We start from the raw sequence: 20,543 nt of genomic DNA on the forward strand, positions 1-20,543 counted from the left end.
GCCCACTGAGACTCTGTAAGTGGGTGTGGAAAACCCCTTTGGTCTTGATGGCGTAGGGTGGGTTTCCTGTCAGCACTCGTTTGGCAGCCCACCACAGGAATGGTCAGCTTGGTGCATACCCCAGGAAGGCAGGCCCTGAGTCCTACACGCTGGCTGAACCTCTAGGCATTTGAGCCAAAACCTTTTCTAGGAACCAGGGATGACCTGGGTGAAGGATTTCTCAGAGTTCAGTGCAGCTTAACTGGGCCATCCCATACTGGCAGAGCAGATCCCATGTGCCTACCCACCCCGCTCTGTTGCCAGGAGCTGGTCCTAAAGCCCCACACACCACTCTTGGGGTCTTGCCCGTTTACAGTGTGCTGGGGAGCAGTCATGATGGTTACCACTCAAGAATGACTGCCCCCATGTCAAGCTGAATTCATACATGGGATTGGTTCCCTCTGCCCAGGGGAGAGTGAGCAATGGAACTAGCCAGAATGCTGGACAAAGAACCAGAGAGAAGGGCTTTCTGCAAATAGGCAGCCACTTGGTGAAGGCCTAGTGTAGGCTTTGGGGCCAATGCCAAGGGGGTGACCCTGGAGAACCACTCAAGTAACAGCAGTGCCAGCAGGCGTCTTTATGGATTTGCCTCTTGTGTTTCACCACTAACCTGGTTCTGTCGATTTCAGATAAATATTTATCAGAAGTTTAAGGAAGTCGTGTTTTCTTCCTGGCCTGCTGGAGATTTTATCAGGAAAGGTTGTGAATTTTATCAGCTGCCTTTTTAGCATCTCCCTGTCTGTGTGTGTGTGTGTGTGTGTGTGTGTGTGTGTGTGTGTGTGTGTGTTAAGCAATTAACTTTATTTAGAACAGTTTTAGATCACAGAAAAGTTAAAGAGGAGAGAGTTATGGGTACCCTTGCACCCATTTTCCCATTGTCGTTATAATGGAACATTTGTCACAACACACTCGGTACATTATCATTCATTGTCATGCTTTACTTCAGTTTCCTTAGCTTGTACCCGGCGCCCTATTCCTGTTCCAGGACCCTGTCCTGAGGAGCACACTGGATCTAATGGCCCTGGGTCTTTGAAAGTTAGCTCTGCTCTGAATATCCCTGGGGCTGCAGGTCATTAGGAGGAAGATCATGACTTACCTGTTGAGGTTGACTTGGCCACCTGGCTGAGGTGGGGCTGGTTGGTTTCTCTGCTGTGCAGTGGCTTCTACCTCCCTTTCCACACTGTCCTGTGGAAGAAAGTCATTCTGCACAGCCCACTCCTAAGGAGTGGGGAGTTTCATTCTGTCTCCTTGAGGGGGATGAGCATTATTTGTAAGTGTCTGTACAGGACATTTGTCCCGCACCCATTCATTGATGTGTTTAAGTTTTAGAAACTTCCATCTGTATAGACTCCTGGATGTTTATCTCAGACTTTGGGTTACAACCCGGCCTTATGCTGCTTATTTTGTCGCTCTGATTTTTCTAACTTTGAGTGTTGGGGACTCCTTCATTTGGCTGCCTATCTCTTGATACGCCCCATCCTTTTGCTTTCTGAGCATTTCCTTGGTCCAGCCCCAGAGGTAGCCACTTCTCCAGGGCATACTCGTTGCTGTTATTAGAAACTTGCGTTAGAAACCAAGACTAGGTGCTGGGTACACCTTGGATAAATTTCACGGCCAGCCTTCTTGCTGCAGAGCCAGCCCTGGTATCCTCCCACACTCTACTTTGTCACTGTCTGTTACTATGTAACGAGCTGAGGTGGGGAAACAGTGCAGTGCAGTGTTTGAGTGCAGTCTCTAGAGATGACATCTGGATTTGGGTCCCAGCTCTTCTTCTTAACAGTGTATATAGGACCTTGGGCAAATTAGTAACATTGTGCCTCAGTTTCCTCATCTGAGAAGAGGTTTGCTGACTGTACTTCATAGTATGGTTGAGAGGATTCAGAAAATTAATATATATAACGTATTATAACAAAATGTAAGTATATGTAGTATGTAATTATAATATAAATATAGGGCAAATAGGCTACACTTGATGTCTCTTTACTTTTTTATTTTTTATTTTTGGTGAGGGCTCCATCACTTTAGCCACGCCTTCAGCCGTTTTTTGCTCTGGTTATTTTGAAGATTGGGTCTCACTTCTTGCCTGGGCTCTTCTGGAACCTCGATCCTCCTGACCTCAGCCTCCCAAGTAGCTAGGATTACAGGCGTGAGCCTCCATGCCTGGCTGTTTTTGTTCTTTAGTAGCGTTTTATACGGGCTAAAGTGGGAGATTGGGCTATAAATTTTTTTCCCCCAAGTCTCTTAGCTATATTTCATGACCATATTCTGGAGAGTTCCCCACATTTCAACAATACAGAAAGCATAGGCTTGTCTGTTCCTTGAAGAAGTCCTTTGGTACTTCTTTTCTTTGGTTACTTTTCACATTTTCCTCTGGAGTTATTCTATTCCGATTTTATCACTCCTGAAATCAATACAATGTATATTCCTAGAAAGACCTGAAATGGCCAGTTTCATTCTCTTAAGTTTAAAAATTCCTCCTCTGTATCTGTTTTTCCCTTTCTCTTCTTGTTACAAGTTTGTCCTATGTGTATTGATTAGCATTGCAAGAATTCTCTGTTTCATTGACCTTTTTATAAAACCCATTCTTAAGTTTCTTTCCACCTCTGCTGTTTGTCTAACTCATAGATTTCCAGCTTTCTTATTAACTACTTTCTCCTTCCTTCCTGAACCTTGTTTTGAAATCCATCTTTTGACTTTTGATGATTCTTAGTTCAGTTTTTCTTCTCTAGTAATAAATGGATTTTGGTTAATTTGTTTTTGAGCCCCGCCTAATAAATACCCTAATAAATTTTGATTGATTTGTTTTTGACCCAAGAAATGAACTAGCTCATTCCCGATTGATGTGGTTGCATTTTTCTTGGTTAACTTTTTGTTATTAGTCATTGGTTTTGTCACCATCCGTAGTTAGAAAATGTGACCTTTGTAAACTTTTTTTTTTTTTCATTTCGAGATTTTTCTTTGTGGCCTATTTGGAAGTATTTTTGGGGGGTAGATGATGTAGCCCAAGTGCCTGCCCAGCAAGTTCAAGGCCCCAAGTTCAAACCTCAGAACTGCCCCCCCCAAAATATTTTTGTCAGTATTTTATGGAATACTGGAAAGTATTTAGTTTTCACTTTAAAGTGTGTATTTGGTGCACACTTAATCGGGTTTATTCTTCTGGTCCTCTTTCTCCCTTGTTTTTGTGTGTTCCCCAACCCCTGATGTGAAGGTAAGTTGAGAGCTGACTCAGAATGGCGGGGTCTCCCTGTGTCAGAAGAGCCACCCTCACTGACCATGATAAACTGTCTATTCTCTTGCCTACAGTTTTTTTGGTGCTTTGAGGTTTCTGTTTTTTCTTTATGTCTTTTAAATTTTTTTCTATCTTTGAAAAATTGGGGAAGTTTTCTCTGCTGTGTTTCCTTTGCATCCTACTTTCTTTGTAGAACCACCTTGAAGGAATAAATGGCCCGTTTTTTTTCTGTTGTCTACCTGTGTTGAAAAGTTAATGTCAATTTCTCACTTAAAAAATGAGAAGTTTAGCACAGACTTAGTTTTTATCTTTTTTTCCCTTCCACTTGCCAGTTTTTTTTAATTAAATGATAAAACTTCTCTTTCCCTGAATTACTCTCCACCTTTACACTGCTCAGTAATGATTTTAACTAAATCACTTAGACTTGGCGCTGTCTTACTGAAGCTCACATGGGTCACTCCTTTGTACTGTGTTTTCCTTTTCCTCAGAAGCTAGTTAAGTTTTGACTTGGAACTTTGAGCCCCTCGCTTGTGGGCAAGTTGCCTCCTACACCAATAGTGGCTTAATTGGTCATTGAACCTTTGCTTTCTAAAAGCAGAAGTCTCAGGCAGAGCAGAATTAAACATTCTGAAGACTGTTTAATTTTCTTGCCTGGATGATTCTAGGACTCTTCTTGAGCATGACAGTGGTTCCTGAGGCTCTGTCTTGGTTCCATTCTGGACTTGGACTGTACTTTGAGTCTGAAGCCCGTCCACCTGCCACCCGGTTGGGAGGACCAGGTAAAGGCCAGGTCTTTGATCAGAGGCTCCAGCTGAGCCTTTCTGAACCTCCCAGCTCTTCAGCCAATGGGCAGCATGGTAGGAACGGACGACCCCCGTGATCCAAGCAGCAAGGTTGAGCTCAGTGTGTTGTAACTTAGGTCAGTGAATGGTGGACAGAGAAGCAATTACAATTAACACAGAGACCAGATTGGGGGGCTGACTGTGATGTGTGTGACCAGTCTGGGGAGTCAAGGTCTCCCGACCAGCAAGGCAGGTCTGCCCACAGGCCCCGGACAGTAGCCATGGACTCAACTGGCAGTGTCACTGCTCTGTGTTCCCTGTCTGCCCTCCCACTGCTCACTACCAGGGTAAGCATTTGTCCCTCGGGTCATGCTATCTGGGACCTGTGATGGAACTGTGTTTCGTGTCACCCTGGATGGATTCCACTCCCCAGTTCTCAGTCACAGAAGGAAATACGGAGCCCCCTGGAGTCAGCGCCTGCACACGGGCCTGGGGCTGCCCTGTCAGCCTTTAAGATGACCTAGAATCTGCTGCTTTAATCTGAGCAGTGAGGCCGCCTCCACCTCAGGGCCTTCTTTGAAATTCCTGATCCCACACACTGGAGCTTCTGAGTGCTGCTCCAGGGCTGCCTTCCTTTCTCTTGCTGATGCTTTCAGTGAAATAAAACAGTGTATCCTGAGCCAAGTCTGAGTGACCATAGCCCAGGAACGCAGATTCAGATTACCTCAAGGGACACACTTCACCGCTGAAGCGGTTGCTCGACCTTATGGAATTACAGGAAGAAAGAAAGTTGGCAGGTGAATTTATTTACCAATTCTGTTGGTGGAGCATCAGGTTGACAGGCCACAGGAAAGCAGGGAGACCTTTACTTTAGGTCTCAGAGGTTATCCTAGCACAGTCTTAGCTTCAGGGTGGGTGGTGGCTAGAGGTTCACTAAGCTTATCTGTGAGTCACAAGAATGTTAGGCCAGATGCAGAAGTTAAATTAATTAGCTATTCAAGAGCCTAAGCTAGCCCAGGATAATTTTGGCTCATGGACAGCATTCCCTCTCTCCCGGGTGGATGTTCTAGCCAGCCAAGGTCCAGGCTGTCCTGAGCTGTCCTATGGGGCATGGAAGCCTGGTTGAAAGTGCTCAGGTGTGGAAGGGGGAGGAAGGTTTGGGTTGTTGTACATAGACTGTGCCTGGTGTGCTCCTAAGGACTGAGGGTGGGGTGTGAGGCGCACAGCGTGGGCCAGGCAGTCTGCTTTGTGGTGGCATCTTCTCCGCAGTGGAATAGCTGCCTGGAGTTGGTTTTTGCCGGGTCCACATTAGCTGGCCTTTCTTCCCTCTGGGGCCTCTGTGAAACCCGACTTCTATCCCTGTGGGCCTTTGGAGGCCTCTGTTGGTCAGGACCTTGATTTGGGAGAGAGCAGCAGGGAGAATCCAGGAGGCATTTTCCAGCAAGACAAAGGCCAGAGTTTATAAGCTGATAGCCTTTGGCTTGGCACAGCGCACAGACCACTTCAGTTTGGCCCGTACAATGTTTTGTTTTGTTTTGGTTTGGTTAATTTAAGTCAATGATTAAAAATTAGGAGCTTTTTCCTGGAAAATTGGCCCAGCTAACCTTGGGCTAGAATCCCACAGAGCAGTGACCTGGCAGTGGCTGAGTAGCCTTTGAGTGCACACCACACCCCCAGCCCTCCCTGTCACCCCCTCAGCATGAGGCAGGCTCTTCACAGCACACCCAGGCTGTTGGTTCTTTCCTGGTTGAGAAAGATTTCTCAGTCCAGCATCTCTATCAAAAGAGGGGAAAATGAGAGAGAGAGAGAGAGAGAGAGAGAGTCGAAAGGTCATGTATTTCAAGAAAAATGAAGAGCTATGGCAAAAAAAATTTTCACATTTGCTTTGTGAATACTCAGCTCTGTTCCTGCCGGAGGGCTTTGGGCCTCTGAGCTGGTCTTGTCCCCACCCTCACCTTTCCCCTTTCCTTACTGTTCTTGAAGGAGCCCCGGGTAGATAGGAAGGAGGTGTGGTCCCCATGCCCATCTGTCTGTCCTGGCCATCGGGAAGCGAGTGGCGTCAGGAACGTGTGGTGAGGACTTGCCCTGTAGGAGCACGGTTTTGGAGCAGACAGCCAGCCAGCTGCGATTAAGCTGCAAGGTTTGCTGCCGGTTTTTAGAAAATTCCCATTCAGACCTTTTGCATGTCAGTGCAAGAAGACGCTCCCTGTGGGAGCAATTATTCTGGGCCGGGAGTTTTTCCCTCCCAGCGCTGAGTCTGTGGAAGTTAGGAAGGGTTTTAACCCAGGAACTTTGCTTCCATATCTGCCAGCAGGCACGTCTGCTCGTGAAACCTGGAGGTAATTTATGACAGAACCACAGGGGGTTCCTCTGCATAGCAGGCAAACCACAGGCCTGTGTCCTGGGGCCATGAGTGTCTGCCCATCCGCAGCTCTGGCTGTGTTTGCTTCCCCTTGGCCCATGGCATGGAGGGTGGATGGTGTGGGCCCTCCAACTTCTTCCAGCAGCTGTCCAAGGGCATGTCCTGGTGCCAGCCTCCACCTCCATGGCTGCCCCAGAGCAGGGGGAGGAGTGGCCAGACCTGGTGGTCACTCAGGCAGGAGGCTGGGTGCCTCCAGCCACTGCTCTTGGAGCTGTCGTGTAGGATGTGGAACTCTCCACTCCCTGGATGAGCTGGAGAGACTCAGACATCCAGGAGAGCCAGCTACTGGTGGTTGTGTGCCATGTCCTGTGTTGGTGACAGGCCTGAGGCAGAGGGCCAGGCTAGCATGGCCCTGAACTGCCTGTGGTGACAAGTGTGGTCCCTGTGAAACACCCTGCTGTCTAGCACCTGCCACAGCCTGGCAGGAGACCACATGAAAAGCATCTGGGGTCGTTAGTGCTCAGACATGGCCACATGCCTCCATATGAAGTCCACCTTCTTAGACAAACCTGTTCTACAGAAGCAGAGCCTCAGTGTCCATGCCTCTGTCCTGCGGTTGTGCAGCTGTGCACTCCCTGGGGCCATCCTCTGCAGCCTCTGTGTCTGGGCCCTGAAGTAGGGCTGCTCCCATGTCACTGCCTTTATCAACAGCACTGTGGCCTGCTCAGGTGGCAATCCTGAGTGTCCTGGCATGGACCAAGTGCACAGTAGCACCTCAGCCTCAGGTGACCAGGCCGCTTGGTGGTGGGCTTTGTGAGCCCAGCTGCCCCTACAGACAGCAGATACCTGGGTGGCTGGGAAGTCCGAGCCTGGCTGGATTTCATTTTCACTGTTTCACTTTCTACCTGTTTATCTGAGCAGGAGAAGTGGGGCCTGATGCCTCTCTGGGTCAGTTGATAGTTGTGGAGACAAGCAGGTGTACATCTAAAAGCCGAGGTCCCAGCCTGGATGGGCAGAGGTGGTGAAGCCACACCGCCCTGCAGGAAGGAGGCCATTGTCTGTGGGCCTCACCTCCAGGGTGAGGAGCCGGTCTGCGATTTGCTCTCCACTGGTGTTTTTATACAGAATCGTCAGTTGCAGTTCGTATCTTTTCAGTGTGAGCTAGAGTCTTTGAATCATTTATCTTGGCAGCTCTTCTTAAAGCCGGCAAAAGGTGGAAATTCATCTAGGTACTGAGAAAGGAGACTGGAAGAAAAAAAGTGGCTGGTGGCTGCCGTGATGGGTGGCAGGCCTAGAGACAGCATTGATAGCCTGGAGATCAAACAGCTGAGAGAAATGGCTTCCCTGAAAGGACCCAGGGAATTCTAAGTAGGTAATGAGTAGTGACTTCCTTTTGATTTACGGCATTACTTGGCAATCAATCTGTAATGCTTTGAAGAGAAAAGAAAACGAGTCTCTGACAGGCACGGGGTTTGGATGGTTTGGACCACAGCCCTTGCTTGGGGGGTGGGCAGAACCCTAGCTGGCAAACAGGTGTGGGGGGTGCTGCTTCGTCCTCTGCCATGAGAACCCAGCTCCTCCTCCAAGCTGGAGCTGGGCGGGCTTAAGAGCTGGGTGCCTCACATCTCACCACCCCCAACCCCAGGTCATGGCTTTGACCCTGGGAGGACTCTCATGCAGGCTTCAGGCCATGGGAGCAGGACCCAGAGTTTGTGGCCACAGCTTGTCTGGTAGATCTGGCTCAGGGTGCCTCTGTCAGTCTGCCCGGGCTGCCATAAGAAAATGCCCCAGGCAAGAGGTTTCAGTAAAAGGAATTCATTTCTTAGGGTTCTGGAGGTTAAGGTCATGACCAGGATGTCAGCAGGGTTGGTTTCTAGAGGCCTCTTTCCTTGACTTGCAGATAGCTGCCTTTTCACCTGTCCCCCACAGAGCCTTTCCTCTGCACATACCTTCCTGGCCTGGTATCTCTGTGTGTTCAGGTTTCCTCTCATAAGGGTCAGGACCCATCCTAAAGCTTCAGCTTAGCTTTAGCTGTTCTTACTATTTTTACTTACTTATTTGTAGTACTGGGGATTGAACTCAAGTCCGCACACTTGGCAGGCAGGCTCTCTGCCACTTGAGCTATACCCCCCAGCCCTTAAGCCCTTCTTTAAAGCCCCTGCTCCAAATATAGTCATAGTCTGAGGTGCTGGGGTTTTGCACTGACTCATGGATATGAATTCGGGGAACACAGTTCAGCCCAGAACAGAGCCCCTCGCTATCTGTAGAAACCTGATCTGCTGGTTCCCGTGACTGACTGAGCATCATACATGTTCTGCAGGGCTGGGCTGGCCTTGGGGCTGGATGTAGAGCTGACATTCACGGTGACCTTGAGCTGAGGCCAAGAGGGGACGAAGAGCCAGCTCAGCCCCTGCCATGTGACAGGTGGGCATGTGGTGAAGGGCACAGTGCATGGGGCCCTGCAGGTCAGAGAGGAGTGAGCAGTGGGGCCAGGTCTCAGTGAGATGCCCCTTACAGTGAGCTGAGCTGTGGCTCTTGGTTGTGAGTGGATGGAGGCAAGGAGGATGGTGAGGAGGCTAGTGGGCATAGCATGGCATGGGTGTGGGGGGAGCAGAGAGGCAGAATGGCAATGAGGCCAGCCCCAAGTGGTGTTGGGCTGTGATGTGTTGACCCATTCTGCTCTGCCAGGGAGACTGGTCCTGGAGACTCTGGGTGTTTCCGGCTCAGTCTGCTCACTTCTTTGTCTCTTGCCACACAGCCATTGTATTTCCTGCACAAGCCACAGAGGCTCTGCCCTCAGGCTGTACTTTTATGAGACTCATGAATTTAGACAGGGAGAGATCCCCAAGGCCCTGGCTCTGCACTTTCAGTCGGGGTCAGGCTGTTTCATGTCCAGAGAGAGAGAGAGAGCTCACAGATGCCCCCATGCTGTGCCTGCACGTACTCCGTCAGACCACTCCTCCTTCAGCCCATTTGTATCTTCAGGAAACAGTTCTTAAGCTCAGGCCACAACCGGGAAGGAAAGGCCCTGTGCAGTTTTGGGAAAGGAGCAGTGGGCACCCCCAGTGCACATTGCTTGAGGCTTGGCTACGTGCCAGTGTCTGGTCTGGGCCCTTTACACGTCTACAGTTAAATAAAGGGTATGACCCATTTCATCCTCAAAGCAGCCACTGAGCAGAGGAGCCATTATTAAGCCCCTTTTATGAGTGAGGAACAAAAGACCAAGTAACTTGTCCACTGTCACGCTGAGGGCCAGTGGGGGAGCCAGGATTTGGACCCGGCTATTGGCCGGAAAGCCCGTGCCCCACTGTGCTGAGGGGCCACTGCCTGTTGGAAGGGGGTTGCCTTTTGCAGCCTGGAAGGTACCATTACCCCAGCACAGGGCACTGGTCACAACTGCCTTTTGGGGGAGTTTGAGTTCTCAAGGTATTGTAGAAAAAGACAAATGGATTACTGTGACATACACCATGATGGTGGAGTCAGGGCAGAACCTGGCCAGTGCTGGGTGGAGAAGAAGGCTCTGTCTTGTGAAGCAGAAAGGGACTGCCTAAGAAGGGGCAACTCCCCCACCTGCCTCCAGGTCAAGGTCACACTCAGGCAGGAAGCCAGCCCCCAGCACAGTTCTGTCTGTGACCCTTCAGGACAAAAGGTGCAGAGCAGGGGCTGAGCTGGGCAGGGGAGAAGGGGGAGGAGGGGAAGAGGTCAGTGGCAGGGGTGATCACTGTCCCAGGAGCCTAGGCTACAGACAGGACAGAGAAAAAACGAGCCACACAGCAGGGCCTGGCACATGGCGTGCTTGGATGTTCAGGAGTGAGGAGCAGGAACAGGGCTGATGGGGAGTGACAACCCAGGCAGTCCTCCCTCAGCACTGGGCAGGGCAGTACCAGAGCTAGGTAGCTGTTGCCACGGTTGTGCAGCCATCCTTCCTGGGGATGTGGTCACCCATGGCCCAGAGGTTATCGAAGAATCAGGTCTGCACACTGGGCTGGCAGATAAAGGGTGTGTGCTGGTGTTGCAATGAGGTGTGTGTGGCAATCGTCCCCAGGTGGTCCCCAGCCTCACCAGAAGGATGTTCAGTTCCAGGGCATGTTTCTAAAGTTGCTGTCTCAGGAGGCCTTGGGGAGCCAGAGTGATCTCTCTGGGTCCCTTTAGGCACAGCAGAAACCAGGCTCACCGTGGCTTCAAAACCAGAGCATCCAGCATCACTTCCAGATACAAAAGGTGGGCCAAAGCCATCTGGGAATTATATCCACAGCCGTCCGTTTCTAGAGCTCTGATTCGACCTCTCGGGGTTGCACATCAGAAACCTCTTGACCCTCTGCCTGCTCCCAACCAAGCACACTGACAGGCGCCTGCCTACCACTCACCACCCATCCTTGGCAAATAGGCTGCCTGTGGTCCCTTCAGGTCCTCTCAGGCTCCCAGCCTGCTTGTTGGGTGATGAACCCTGAGTTACACCAGGATAAGACCTTCCTCTAGGAGCTGGGGAGAGAGAATCAAGGAAAACCTGTCTGTAAGGCTCTTGAGGGAGACAAATTGAATAAATAAGTGAAGTGTGCAGTGTAATTGATGTCAACAAGTACAGTGACAAAAATAAAGCCAGGAAAGATAATGGGGGAGGGGGGAAACTATTGGGAGAAATTTGCTGTAGGTTTTCAATAGGGAGATTGTGTTAGTCAGCTGTCAGTATAGCAAACACTTGAGACAATCATCTTCTAAAGAGAAAAACGCCCTTTGCTTTCGGCCTATGTCTAGGTAGCACATCCTGGCGGGATTATGTGAGCAAACTCATTCACCTCAAGGCTAGGAAGCAAAAGAGAGAAAGAGATTGGTGTCCCATACTGTCCATTAAGGGTGCACCACCAATAACCTAAAGACCTCCCACTAGGCCCTGCCTCTTAAAGGTTCCTCACCTCCCAGTAGCACCACTCTGGGACCGTGCCTTTACCCTGTTAACCTTTGGAGACACTTAAGATCCAAACCATAGCAGTGACATGGAAAGCCAGTTATGGTGCATTGGTCAAGTTAGACCCTAAGAGGGTGAGGAGCCCTAGGCTGTCAGAGAAGAACAGCAGCAAGGCGTCTGAATGGGCCTGGCCCCTATGGCTCACACTCGTAATCCGAGCTACTCAGGAGGCAGAGAGACCCTAGCTTGATAAAAACCCATCACAAAACAGGGTTGTTGGAGTGGCTCAGGGTGTAGGAAGAAGAAGGGGAGGGGGAGGAGGAGGAGGAGGGCTGAATGCCAGAGAGGAGAGGGTGGGCGAGGGGCTGAGCAGAGGAGGGGCCTGTTATCTGCTGGGCAGAGTGGACTCCTAGGGGCAAGTGCCAAAGCAGGGAGCCTGTGACAGGCCCCAGGGGTCAGGGTTGGGAAGAAGCAAAAATCAGGCAGTCAGGGTGTCTTTGAAGGTGGAGCCAGCAGCATTGACTGTCAGACCAGGGAGGGTTGTGTGAGGAGAGTCAAAGGTGACACCGGCATTTTCACCTGAGCTGCTGGAAAGATGGAGTTGCTTCTGAGCAAGGAGGGGAAGCCTGGGAAAGGGGTCCCAGCTGCCTGTGTCTGAGGAAACTGAGGCAGCAGTGGGGAGACTGAAGAGCATGTGGGGAAAGGGTTGTTCCCAGCCAGGTCACCAGCTCTGTGGCATGTCCCACTGCCTGTCATTTAGCAGTGTTATAAATGGCCTGTCACTATGCTGGAGGAAAAGCCAGTATGAAGTCATTATTTAAGAGCGTTTCTTGGAAACCCATCTTGTATAGTTTGGCATTTGCTCCAATGAGTTAATAATCAAAGCGGAGGGTAGCACCACCTTTGAGGTCAGGATCTGACTTAATCACGGGACAGGCTGACGGTCAGCACACCCCTCAGGCGGTAGGGACTGCCTTGCCAGGACAGTGAGACCCACAAACACTCAAGAACCAATCTGAGCAGCCATTTTTCTTCAAGATCCTTCTCACCCAGGGAGTCTCCTTTGCTGAGAGCCCCCCAAGAAGCAAAAACAAATGGCCTAAGCCCCTGAGGCATGGCAGACAGCCCTGACGGGTAGAGCTGCCTGGGAGGCTCAGTGGACAACTCAAGCCGCCCACCCAGGAGGCCAGACCACCCAGGCCAAACTTGCCTGCACCCCTGCCAGTGTGCACAGGAGGAAAAGGCCTTTGCACTAACCCACTGTGCCCAAGGTCTTGCCCCTTCATGAGGGGATGCAACGGGTTCTAGTTCCCCAGGGTCCTGCCACTTGTGGCCACTAACTGCTGGGACCCCTTGGCTTAGGTGCCCAGCCCACGGGTGAGGCAAGGCTGGAGGTGCAGGACCCTGGTGCTACTGCACTCTCGGGGTTGTGGGTGCACATGAGATGTGCCCAGGGTGAACAGCATCTCTGCAGACCCCGACTCAGGTCCTGTCTGGCCTGTTGGGCCAGGGAGGAGAACCACGTCACCAGCCTGTCCTAGTCTGGACTAAAAAGCATTCCACTTGTTCCTGGTGCTTCTAGAAAAATGGGGAGCAACTGCCCTTCAGTCTATGGTTGCCACTGACAGTCCTGAGGGGCCACCATGCTGCTCTGAGGAAGGCCACCAGTACATGAAAGCATTTTCTTTTGGGATGGCTGCCCCTGCTAGGGAGCTGTGTCAGCCACAGACAACATCCTGCCCCATCCCCATCAACATGGGGGCCTCTCCAGGCCCGGACTTGGCCAGCTATACAGGGTAAAAACAAGGTCAGGGACCAGAGGACCCAATGCAGGTCCTATTCTTACCTGTTACAGGGCTCAGGGCAAGGGAGCTCTGCCTGCCTCTTCCCTGATATCCTGCAAGCTCTGTTTTCTAGCACTCAGGCTGGTGTGGCCCAGAAGTGCGAGCAGTGGGTTTGTTGGTCTGGGGCTGGGTGGGACTGCAGACAGGTGACATTCTTTCTGTTTGGGGTGCAGCAGCTCTCCAGGACCCAGGGCCCTGCTGAGGTCCCTCCCTAGTTCCAGGATGTGCGCCCTCCCCCATCTCATTGGTTGGTGACGTCCTTAGGGCTTGTATGGGATTTGAAAGGTTCCTCCCAGCAATCTGGCAGTCATTGTTACTTTAACTCACTGTCTCGTATTTCACCTTAGACACTTCACTTCATTATTCTTCCTGAGTTTGCTTTTGTTGCTCCTGTCTTTGGCTCTGCTGTGACTTGGCTATTTGTCCGTGACAGCCTGGGCATCAGACCCCATGTGTTATCTAGGGTTTGGAAACCCCACCTCTTCCCACAGTAAGATTATATGACAGGAAGGGACAAGTCAACGAGAAAACAGACCCCACATCGCGCGGTTGCACACACCTTTGGAAATCAGTGTCCGAGTCATTTCTGAGGTGTCTGCCCACCCCACCCCAGGCTCCCCGATGTTGCTGCTGTCCACCTGTAGTGGACATCCTGCTCAGATTTATTCTGATGGGCTCCATGCACTTAGCAGTTGAGAAGGAAATTTGTCATTTTGCTGTAAAACATCAAACGCGCCGTGACCTAAATGCTTCTGACAGCAGAGGGTTCAAGCAGTCTAAAATTTCAGCGTTATTTATGACGCCTGGGGGTCTGGTGCCTACAGTGTCCCCTTAATCCAGTCTAAATCCAGAGTGCACCTCCCAGGCCTGCCCATGTGTCTCCAGGGCTGTTAACGGCTCCTCCAGGCGCCCCATTTGCCGACGGAAAATCCATCTGCGGTTTTCGCATCTCACGTGGCTGTTAAAAATTGACGTTCTTTATTGCTGTAACTGGTTCCTGCCACATACTTGGGGACAAATAAAAGTGGCAGGACCCAAAGACGAGCAGAGACCCATTTATACAGGAATTGCTGGCCAGTTGCTGTTGGTAGTTAAACAGCTGTCATTTAAAAGAATCTGGAAAAGGAAAAGTTGACTGTTCTCTGAGAAAGGATCGTCACAGTGTTGTGTCGCGGTACTGGCCGCCACCGCCTCGCCGAGGGTTGGAGTGTGCGTGGCCGGGAGGTGTGTCTCTTCTCCAGACTCCTGGCCACTCTCCGAGGGCCCGGCTCAGCCTTCTTGCTGCTCCTCTCACACTCCTGCTTCTCTCTGCCTCTGGGCTCCCACTTGCCGTGAAGGCACAGCCTCCTTCAGGGCAGTGTCAGGCCCCGTCCTGTGGCCATGACCTCCCAGATGGCCCAGGATGCTGTTGTGAGAACGAGGGGTCATGCAGGTGACGGCTGACACCACACAACCAGTATGTGACAACACACACAGCAGCATGGCGTTCCCAAGGAGCAGGTGAGCCAACTGAGGCAGGCAGGACACACTGCAGGATCCAGGGGTCGTGCTGCCAGGGCTGCCATGCCCAGGACTGAACAGAAAGTCAGTTCTCCAAGGACCTTTGACTTCCAGCCAGATGAGACCCCAGTAGTTCTTCATGGGGAACATGGCCAGGGTAAGAGGTTTGTCCTCCCACCTCTCCTGGCCACCTGTCCTCTCCGAAGGCCCCGGGTGGCTGTCTGCTGAGTCACTCGCCCTGGGCCCTCCGCTCAGCCGCACATTCTGTTTTCCATCATCGTAATTACATTTATTATTCACAAACTGCTAAAACTGGCTTCTGGGGCCTCAGTTTTCCAAGCCCCCAGGCTGTCACAGCTGAGGCTCCTCTGTGTCGGGCTCACCAAGGGTCTCTTGTGGTTTTGAATTGGGATCAGACGTTGGCGCAGCCAAGGGGCCTTGGAGTTTGGAAATGAAAACAAAAGATTCCCCAGTGTTGTGGCTTCCGGCAGCCCCGGGTGGCTGCTCCTTTATTCTGCTCAGTCTGGAAACACTGGCTGGAGGAAGAAGGGTCACCACAGCCACCTCACTTGGCTTCATCTGGCTCCCAGTCACAACTTTGATCTTCCCCAGACCTTGGCCTGAGCCTGCACCTGGGGCTCCCTCCCTTTGGAGGCTGGAGTCTGCCTCACTTCCCTCTTCCCAGGCTGTCCTCAGATGGTTGTAACCACCCCATAGTTGTCACACCTCTGAGTGTTCTGTCTCATCCTTCATTCCCAGAGCAGGGAGAGCCCAGGTGCACAGATGTGTATGTAGACACTTACACCATCCCTGATCCAGGTTGCATCTCTATAAAGTCTCTACTTGTACAAAAATCTCTGATGTTCCCACAGGCCATGGAATGGCCAAAGGGTCTGTCATCCCATTTCTGCTTGCTCTGTGGCAGACAGCTAGCAGCAGGAGGTGTAAGGCATGAGGCCTCCCACTCACGTTTGAGTCTCCAGGTCTGTAGAGTGAGGGGCTTGAAGTTTTCTTTCCTGCCAGGGGGAAAAGCAAACAGAAAACAGAGGTGCTGGGGCAGTTGAGGGACATGACCAACAGTGTCTACTAAAGCCAAGCATCCCATACCTGGCGCCCAGCAGTCCTTCTGACTGCATCACAGGTGGATAAAAGACATGCAGCACCAACTTGTACGTGGACTGGAACAAGAGCTGTCCAAAGCTGGGGAAGCTATACGCAAAATGACAAGACGGATCACTTGCTGTGTGCTGTGGCTCACGCCTGTAATCCCAGCTACTCAGGAGACAGATCAGGAGGATTGTGGCTCAAAGCCAGTCTGGGCAAGTAGTTCTTGAGACCCTATCTCAAAAAAAAAAAAAAAAAAAAAATCCCGAAAACACACACACACACACACAAAAGCTGGTAAGAGTGGCTCCAGAGGTAGAGCACCTGCCTATCAGGCGTGAGGCCCTGAGTTCAAACCACAGTACCACCAAAAAAAAAAAAAAGATGGACCACTCTCACAGTGATCACGTGAAATGAAAGAAGCCATTCCATTTCGATATGGAGTTCTTAAACAAGCAAAACACCTGTGAATGAGGAGCAGGGAAGTGACAGATTTCTGGTCTCAATCTAGCAGGTATGTGTGTCACACTTCCTCGATCTGGGCACCTGAGTTGTGTGCATTTACTGAATGTGTGCAACATTTCAGCAAATAGGTTTGGGGGGTGGGGGGAAGACAGCAGGGCTACTGCACTAAAACTCAGCAGGAAGATGGTGGCATATGTTATCCCGAGTGTTCTCAATTTACCTGTATCCATGGTGAAATGACCATTTTGTGCACTTTCTGGGTTTTCCTATTGGCCAATGACAGGGAGAACATGTAAAGTTAAGTGCAGTTTCAGGGCCCACCGCCTGGGCTGTCTGTTAAGACCAAGGCCTGAATATTCAGTCTATTAGAAGCAATTATAGAAAGGACAGCACTTTCTGCTGTTTCTCACTTGACAAGAAGGTTTTTAAATATGGGACATTAGTTAATAAAAAGTCCCCAGAAGCCAATTGTAATATATTACCTAATTCCTAACCGTTCATAGCCCCTGGAATAGGTAAAAAGGGGATGTAAAATTAATATATAGTTATTATCAAAATTGCCTTATAAATTAGTTAAGGCCCCGGAGGTACAGAGGAGGCGTCATTAATCTAAAAGTGTCTGTCTCAAGGGCTTTGCTGCGCCCTGTGTGTTTGTGGAGTGGGAATGCCCCCTTCACGTGGGCAGGGAGAGCTCAGGTCTGTGGTTTCAGGATGAAACACCTGCTCACGTGCAAGAGGCAGGGGCTGGGGGAGAGCGGCCAGGCTGCAGACACTTCATAAAGAAACCCCATCCTTGGTGACCGAGGTTTCTGCGGGGCTGGGCCTTTGGGGAGTTGCCCATCGTGTTCTGTGCTAACAGCAAGGAAGTCCAGAAAAGACAGACCTGTCCATGTGGGTTGGAATTGGTTGGGTATAACATGCAAGTGTTTGTGTGGCTCCTGGAGCCTGGTGACCACCACTTTTCCCAGGCCTGGCAGGGTAGAAACAGTTTCCTGAAAGTGTTTTTCCCTAATAACACCTCAACAGGTGAGAGTGGGGAGGACGGCTGAGGGTAACTGTAAAAGCCACCATGTCATACGGGGAGCCCAGGGCCCCGACCTTCCCTCTTTTCCCGTGTCACCATGCATCATTCGGGGGATTTCGAAGCTGTGACCAGAAACCCATTTGGATCCAAGCTGTTTGCTGACTCTCCATTCTCGGTGCAGGAAGATTGGTGAATGTGATATTTTACACATTCTAGGTGACTTGCCTGAACCTGCCGGATCTGTCGCAGTGGCAGGCAGATTTCCTAGGGATGTCACAGTGCTCCTGGGCAGAGAGGCTTCCTGCTGTTCCTTGGGGAGGTGGATGCCTGGGGTTTTCCCAGCGACAGCACCAGAGGCACATTTGCTGTTTACTTCTGCCCATCCCCATTCTGGCGTCCTTCACTGCAGTGGAAGCCTGAGCTATCACAGGTTCCCTGCAGGGTGGGCTCATTTGGCATGGGTGGGTGGCCCACAGGAAGCAGCGAGGCGGTTTTCCAGCCCACCTCCTCTCTCCTGTTCCCAGTGCAGTAGGATGCCTCTGTGCAGGCACAGGTTTTGCCAGAGAACCCCAACTCCCGAAAGGAAACTAGGTGGGCTTTTGAAGAGTTGAGCAGACATGACTGTGGCTTGGATTCCCCAAACCACACACAAGGAGCCTTGTCTCTGCACCTGCTGGTGTAGCAGGGAAGCTTAGGAGCTTGGAGTTTGGAAAGAGATAGGGTCCTGCTCTCTTCCAGGAGCCTGCCCAGCCTGGCCTCAGCCTTGACTCCTAGACTGCTCAAGGCCACATTGGGTATAATCTTCCCGTTCCAACCAGGAAGCAGAATTGCTTGTGTCCTAGAGTCTGTGCATCCCAGATGGGTGTGACAGGCTGAGGATGCTGTTCGTCTGGAAGGACCTGTGCTCAGAAGAAAACCCAGAGGTGCATGGTGGGAGATGATTAAGGAACTGTTCATAGCATGAATCTCAAATGCTTGGCGTGGGCAGAATCTGGAGGAAGGCCCTCTGCTCTGTTTTATGTTTTCCTCAGGAAAATTCCATGCCCCAGTCCTAGCATGAGGACAGGACCCCAGCCCTGGCCTCCAGGGGATCCATAGCATTTAGACATTGGATGACGTCAACCCATCTTGGGGTTTCCTGATCTGGAGTCAGGAAGGAGCTGGGCTTAGGTTGCTTACTTTTAAATTTGTCCACAGCAGTGATTTAGAAAACCGACCCCACTGTGGTCCCTACAGACCTGCTGAAGGGCTTTCAAGGTGCTCTGGACAGGTGGCAGATGGTGTGCACTGGCGACCCCTTGTGGTCGCCTCCTGCAGTCGTCGTGGATCTCGGCTGTGCTTGAGCAGTGTGGGTTGGTTGTGTCCACTGGGCTGGGCATGTCGGCTGGTGGGCCAGGCTCGTCCATTGTAGCTGCTTCATTTCAAAAATGAAAATAGCCTAGCTCTGGTGAAGATATATCCCAGCGGAACCTACGGAGCATTATAAACAGGCTATGGGCTGGGGATGTAGGTCCCCGTTCTGTGAAAACCCAATTCTGAGACCTGCTTACCCATTGCCAGGGAGCCTCAGATTCTTCCAGGACTCCAGGCAGTCAGGCTTTGGCGTGCTGGGTTGTGCTGGACCCAGCTTGCTCCTCCTGTGTACAGTTGGAAGTGTCTTCTGGTGAACTAAGACACACTGTGGGACCCCACCCTAACCGCTTGCCCTGTCCTCCACCCAGACAGCCAGGTGTCCCCAACTTCCCAGTGTGGCTGACACAGTGACAGTCAGCCTTCTCTGGCATCTGTTTGGGAATGCTTAATCGATCGTCTCCTGGGGGTAAAACTTCTGCAAGTGAAATTGCTGGGGGAAATTTTGAACCACAAAATGCACTTGCCTCCTGCGCGAGTTGTCACCTCACAGCTGTGGTTGTGGTAAAGTGTCCCAGGAGCAGGCACAACGTGCTTCCTGGGAATTTTCTCAGTAACCCGGTGAGGCATGTGCAGCACCCTCTACCTGGTGGGAAACAGGCCAGGCGCATTTTGAGGAATGGGCCCAGCACCCCACAGCAGGACCTCACAGGAGCCAGGTGCCTCTCTCCAGAAGCCACACTCTCTGCCACTCTGTTGGGCACCCCACGTGTGCCTGTGTGCCCCTCAGGCCTCAGAGATCATGGCCTTGTTTCTGTGATTATTCAACTGATAAGGGAAAGGGCTACCCCATCCTAACTGGTGTTTTGATCATTGGTGATGTTAAACTTCTTAGCACCTCCCTCCACAGCTGTGCTGTATTTACTTCGAGGACACTTGGGGTTGACTTGCTAGTCTCCAAGAGCATTTAGTGACACACTTTGTGTTATTGGTCTATGCGTTGAAAATATTTTTCCCAGTGTGGTATTTGAGATATAAGGTAGTCAAGTTGATCCTTTCCTATATAGTATATGTGGTGTATGTTTTTGCATAATTGCTATTGAATTGAATTAGTGCTTTTTCTGTTGTCTTAGTAGAATTCATCTGTTTTCCTGTGGTTTTTTTGTCTTGTTTTGTTTTGTGCTACTGGGGTTTGTGCACAAGGCCTACATCCTAAGCCACTCCTCCAGCCCTTTTTTGTGAAGAGAGAGGGTCTCACCAACTGTTTTCCTGGGCTGGCTTCAAACTGCAGTCCTCCTGATCTCTGTCTCCTGAGTAGCTAAGATTACAAGCGTGAGCCACCAGCACCCTGGCTTGCCGGTGTTTTCTGTCTTTACAGTTTTATTTAAATATACTTTCTGTACAGTGATGAAATAGTTCAGACTTTGGTACAAACAGTGTGTCATATCTGCACAACCTCATGCTTTTACTGTTTTGTTAATTTAAAAATTATGCATAGAGCCAGGCACCGTGACTCGTGCCTCTAACCTCAGCAACTTGGGAGGCGAGTGTAGGAGAATCATGGTTTGAGGACAGCCTGGGCCAAAAAAAGTTAGTGAGACCCCTGTCTCAAAGAGTAAGCTGAGCCTGGCAGTATCACCCAGCTATGTGGGAGGCATAGCTAGGAGGATTGTAGTCCAAGGCTGGCTTGACCAAAAAAAAGCATGAGGCTCTATATGAAACCTAACTGAAGCAAAAAGGACTCTACCTCACATGGTAGAGCACCTGCCTAGCAAGCACAAGCCTCTGAGGTGAAAAAGAATTACATATAAGCAGGGATTGACGTTTGTAATAAAAAAAAAAAATGACTGGCTGACCCATTGTCTTTTGAATAATAAATTTACCTCACCGGTTTAAAATGCTATCTGTTCAAAATTTCCATGTGTATTAGTAGCATAG

General features: G+C 50.7%; 1 protein-coding gene across 2 annotated transcripts in view; it reads left to right on the forward strand.

Moving 5' to 3' along the window:
* Positions 1–20,543, forward strand: part of Pepd (peptidase D) — a 124,849-nt gene that overhangs the window by 67,109 nt on the left and 37,197 nt on the right. The window contains exon 10 of one of the 2 annotated variants that reach the window (XM_074056974.1): positions 1,015–1,087. The exons of the other annotated variant lie outside the window; for it this stretch is intronic. Coding sequence (XP_073913075.1) covers positions 1,015–1,072 — 58 coding nt within the window. The 3' untranslated portion in view covers positions 1,073–1,087. Of the gene's footprint in view, positions 1–1,014; positions 1,088–20,543 lie in introns of those variants that run through there. 2 annotated transcript variants of the gene reach the window in all.

This window comes from Castor canadensis, chromosome 16 (assembly GCF_047511655.1).
Source record: "Castor canadensis chromosome 16, mCasCan1.hap1v2, whole genome shotgun sequence".
NCBI lineage: Eukaryota > Metazoa > Chordata > Mammalia > Rodentia > Castoridae > Castor > Castor canadensis.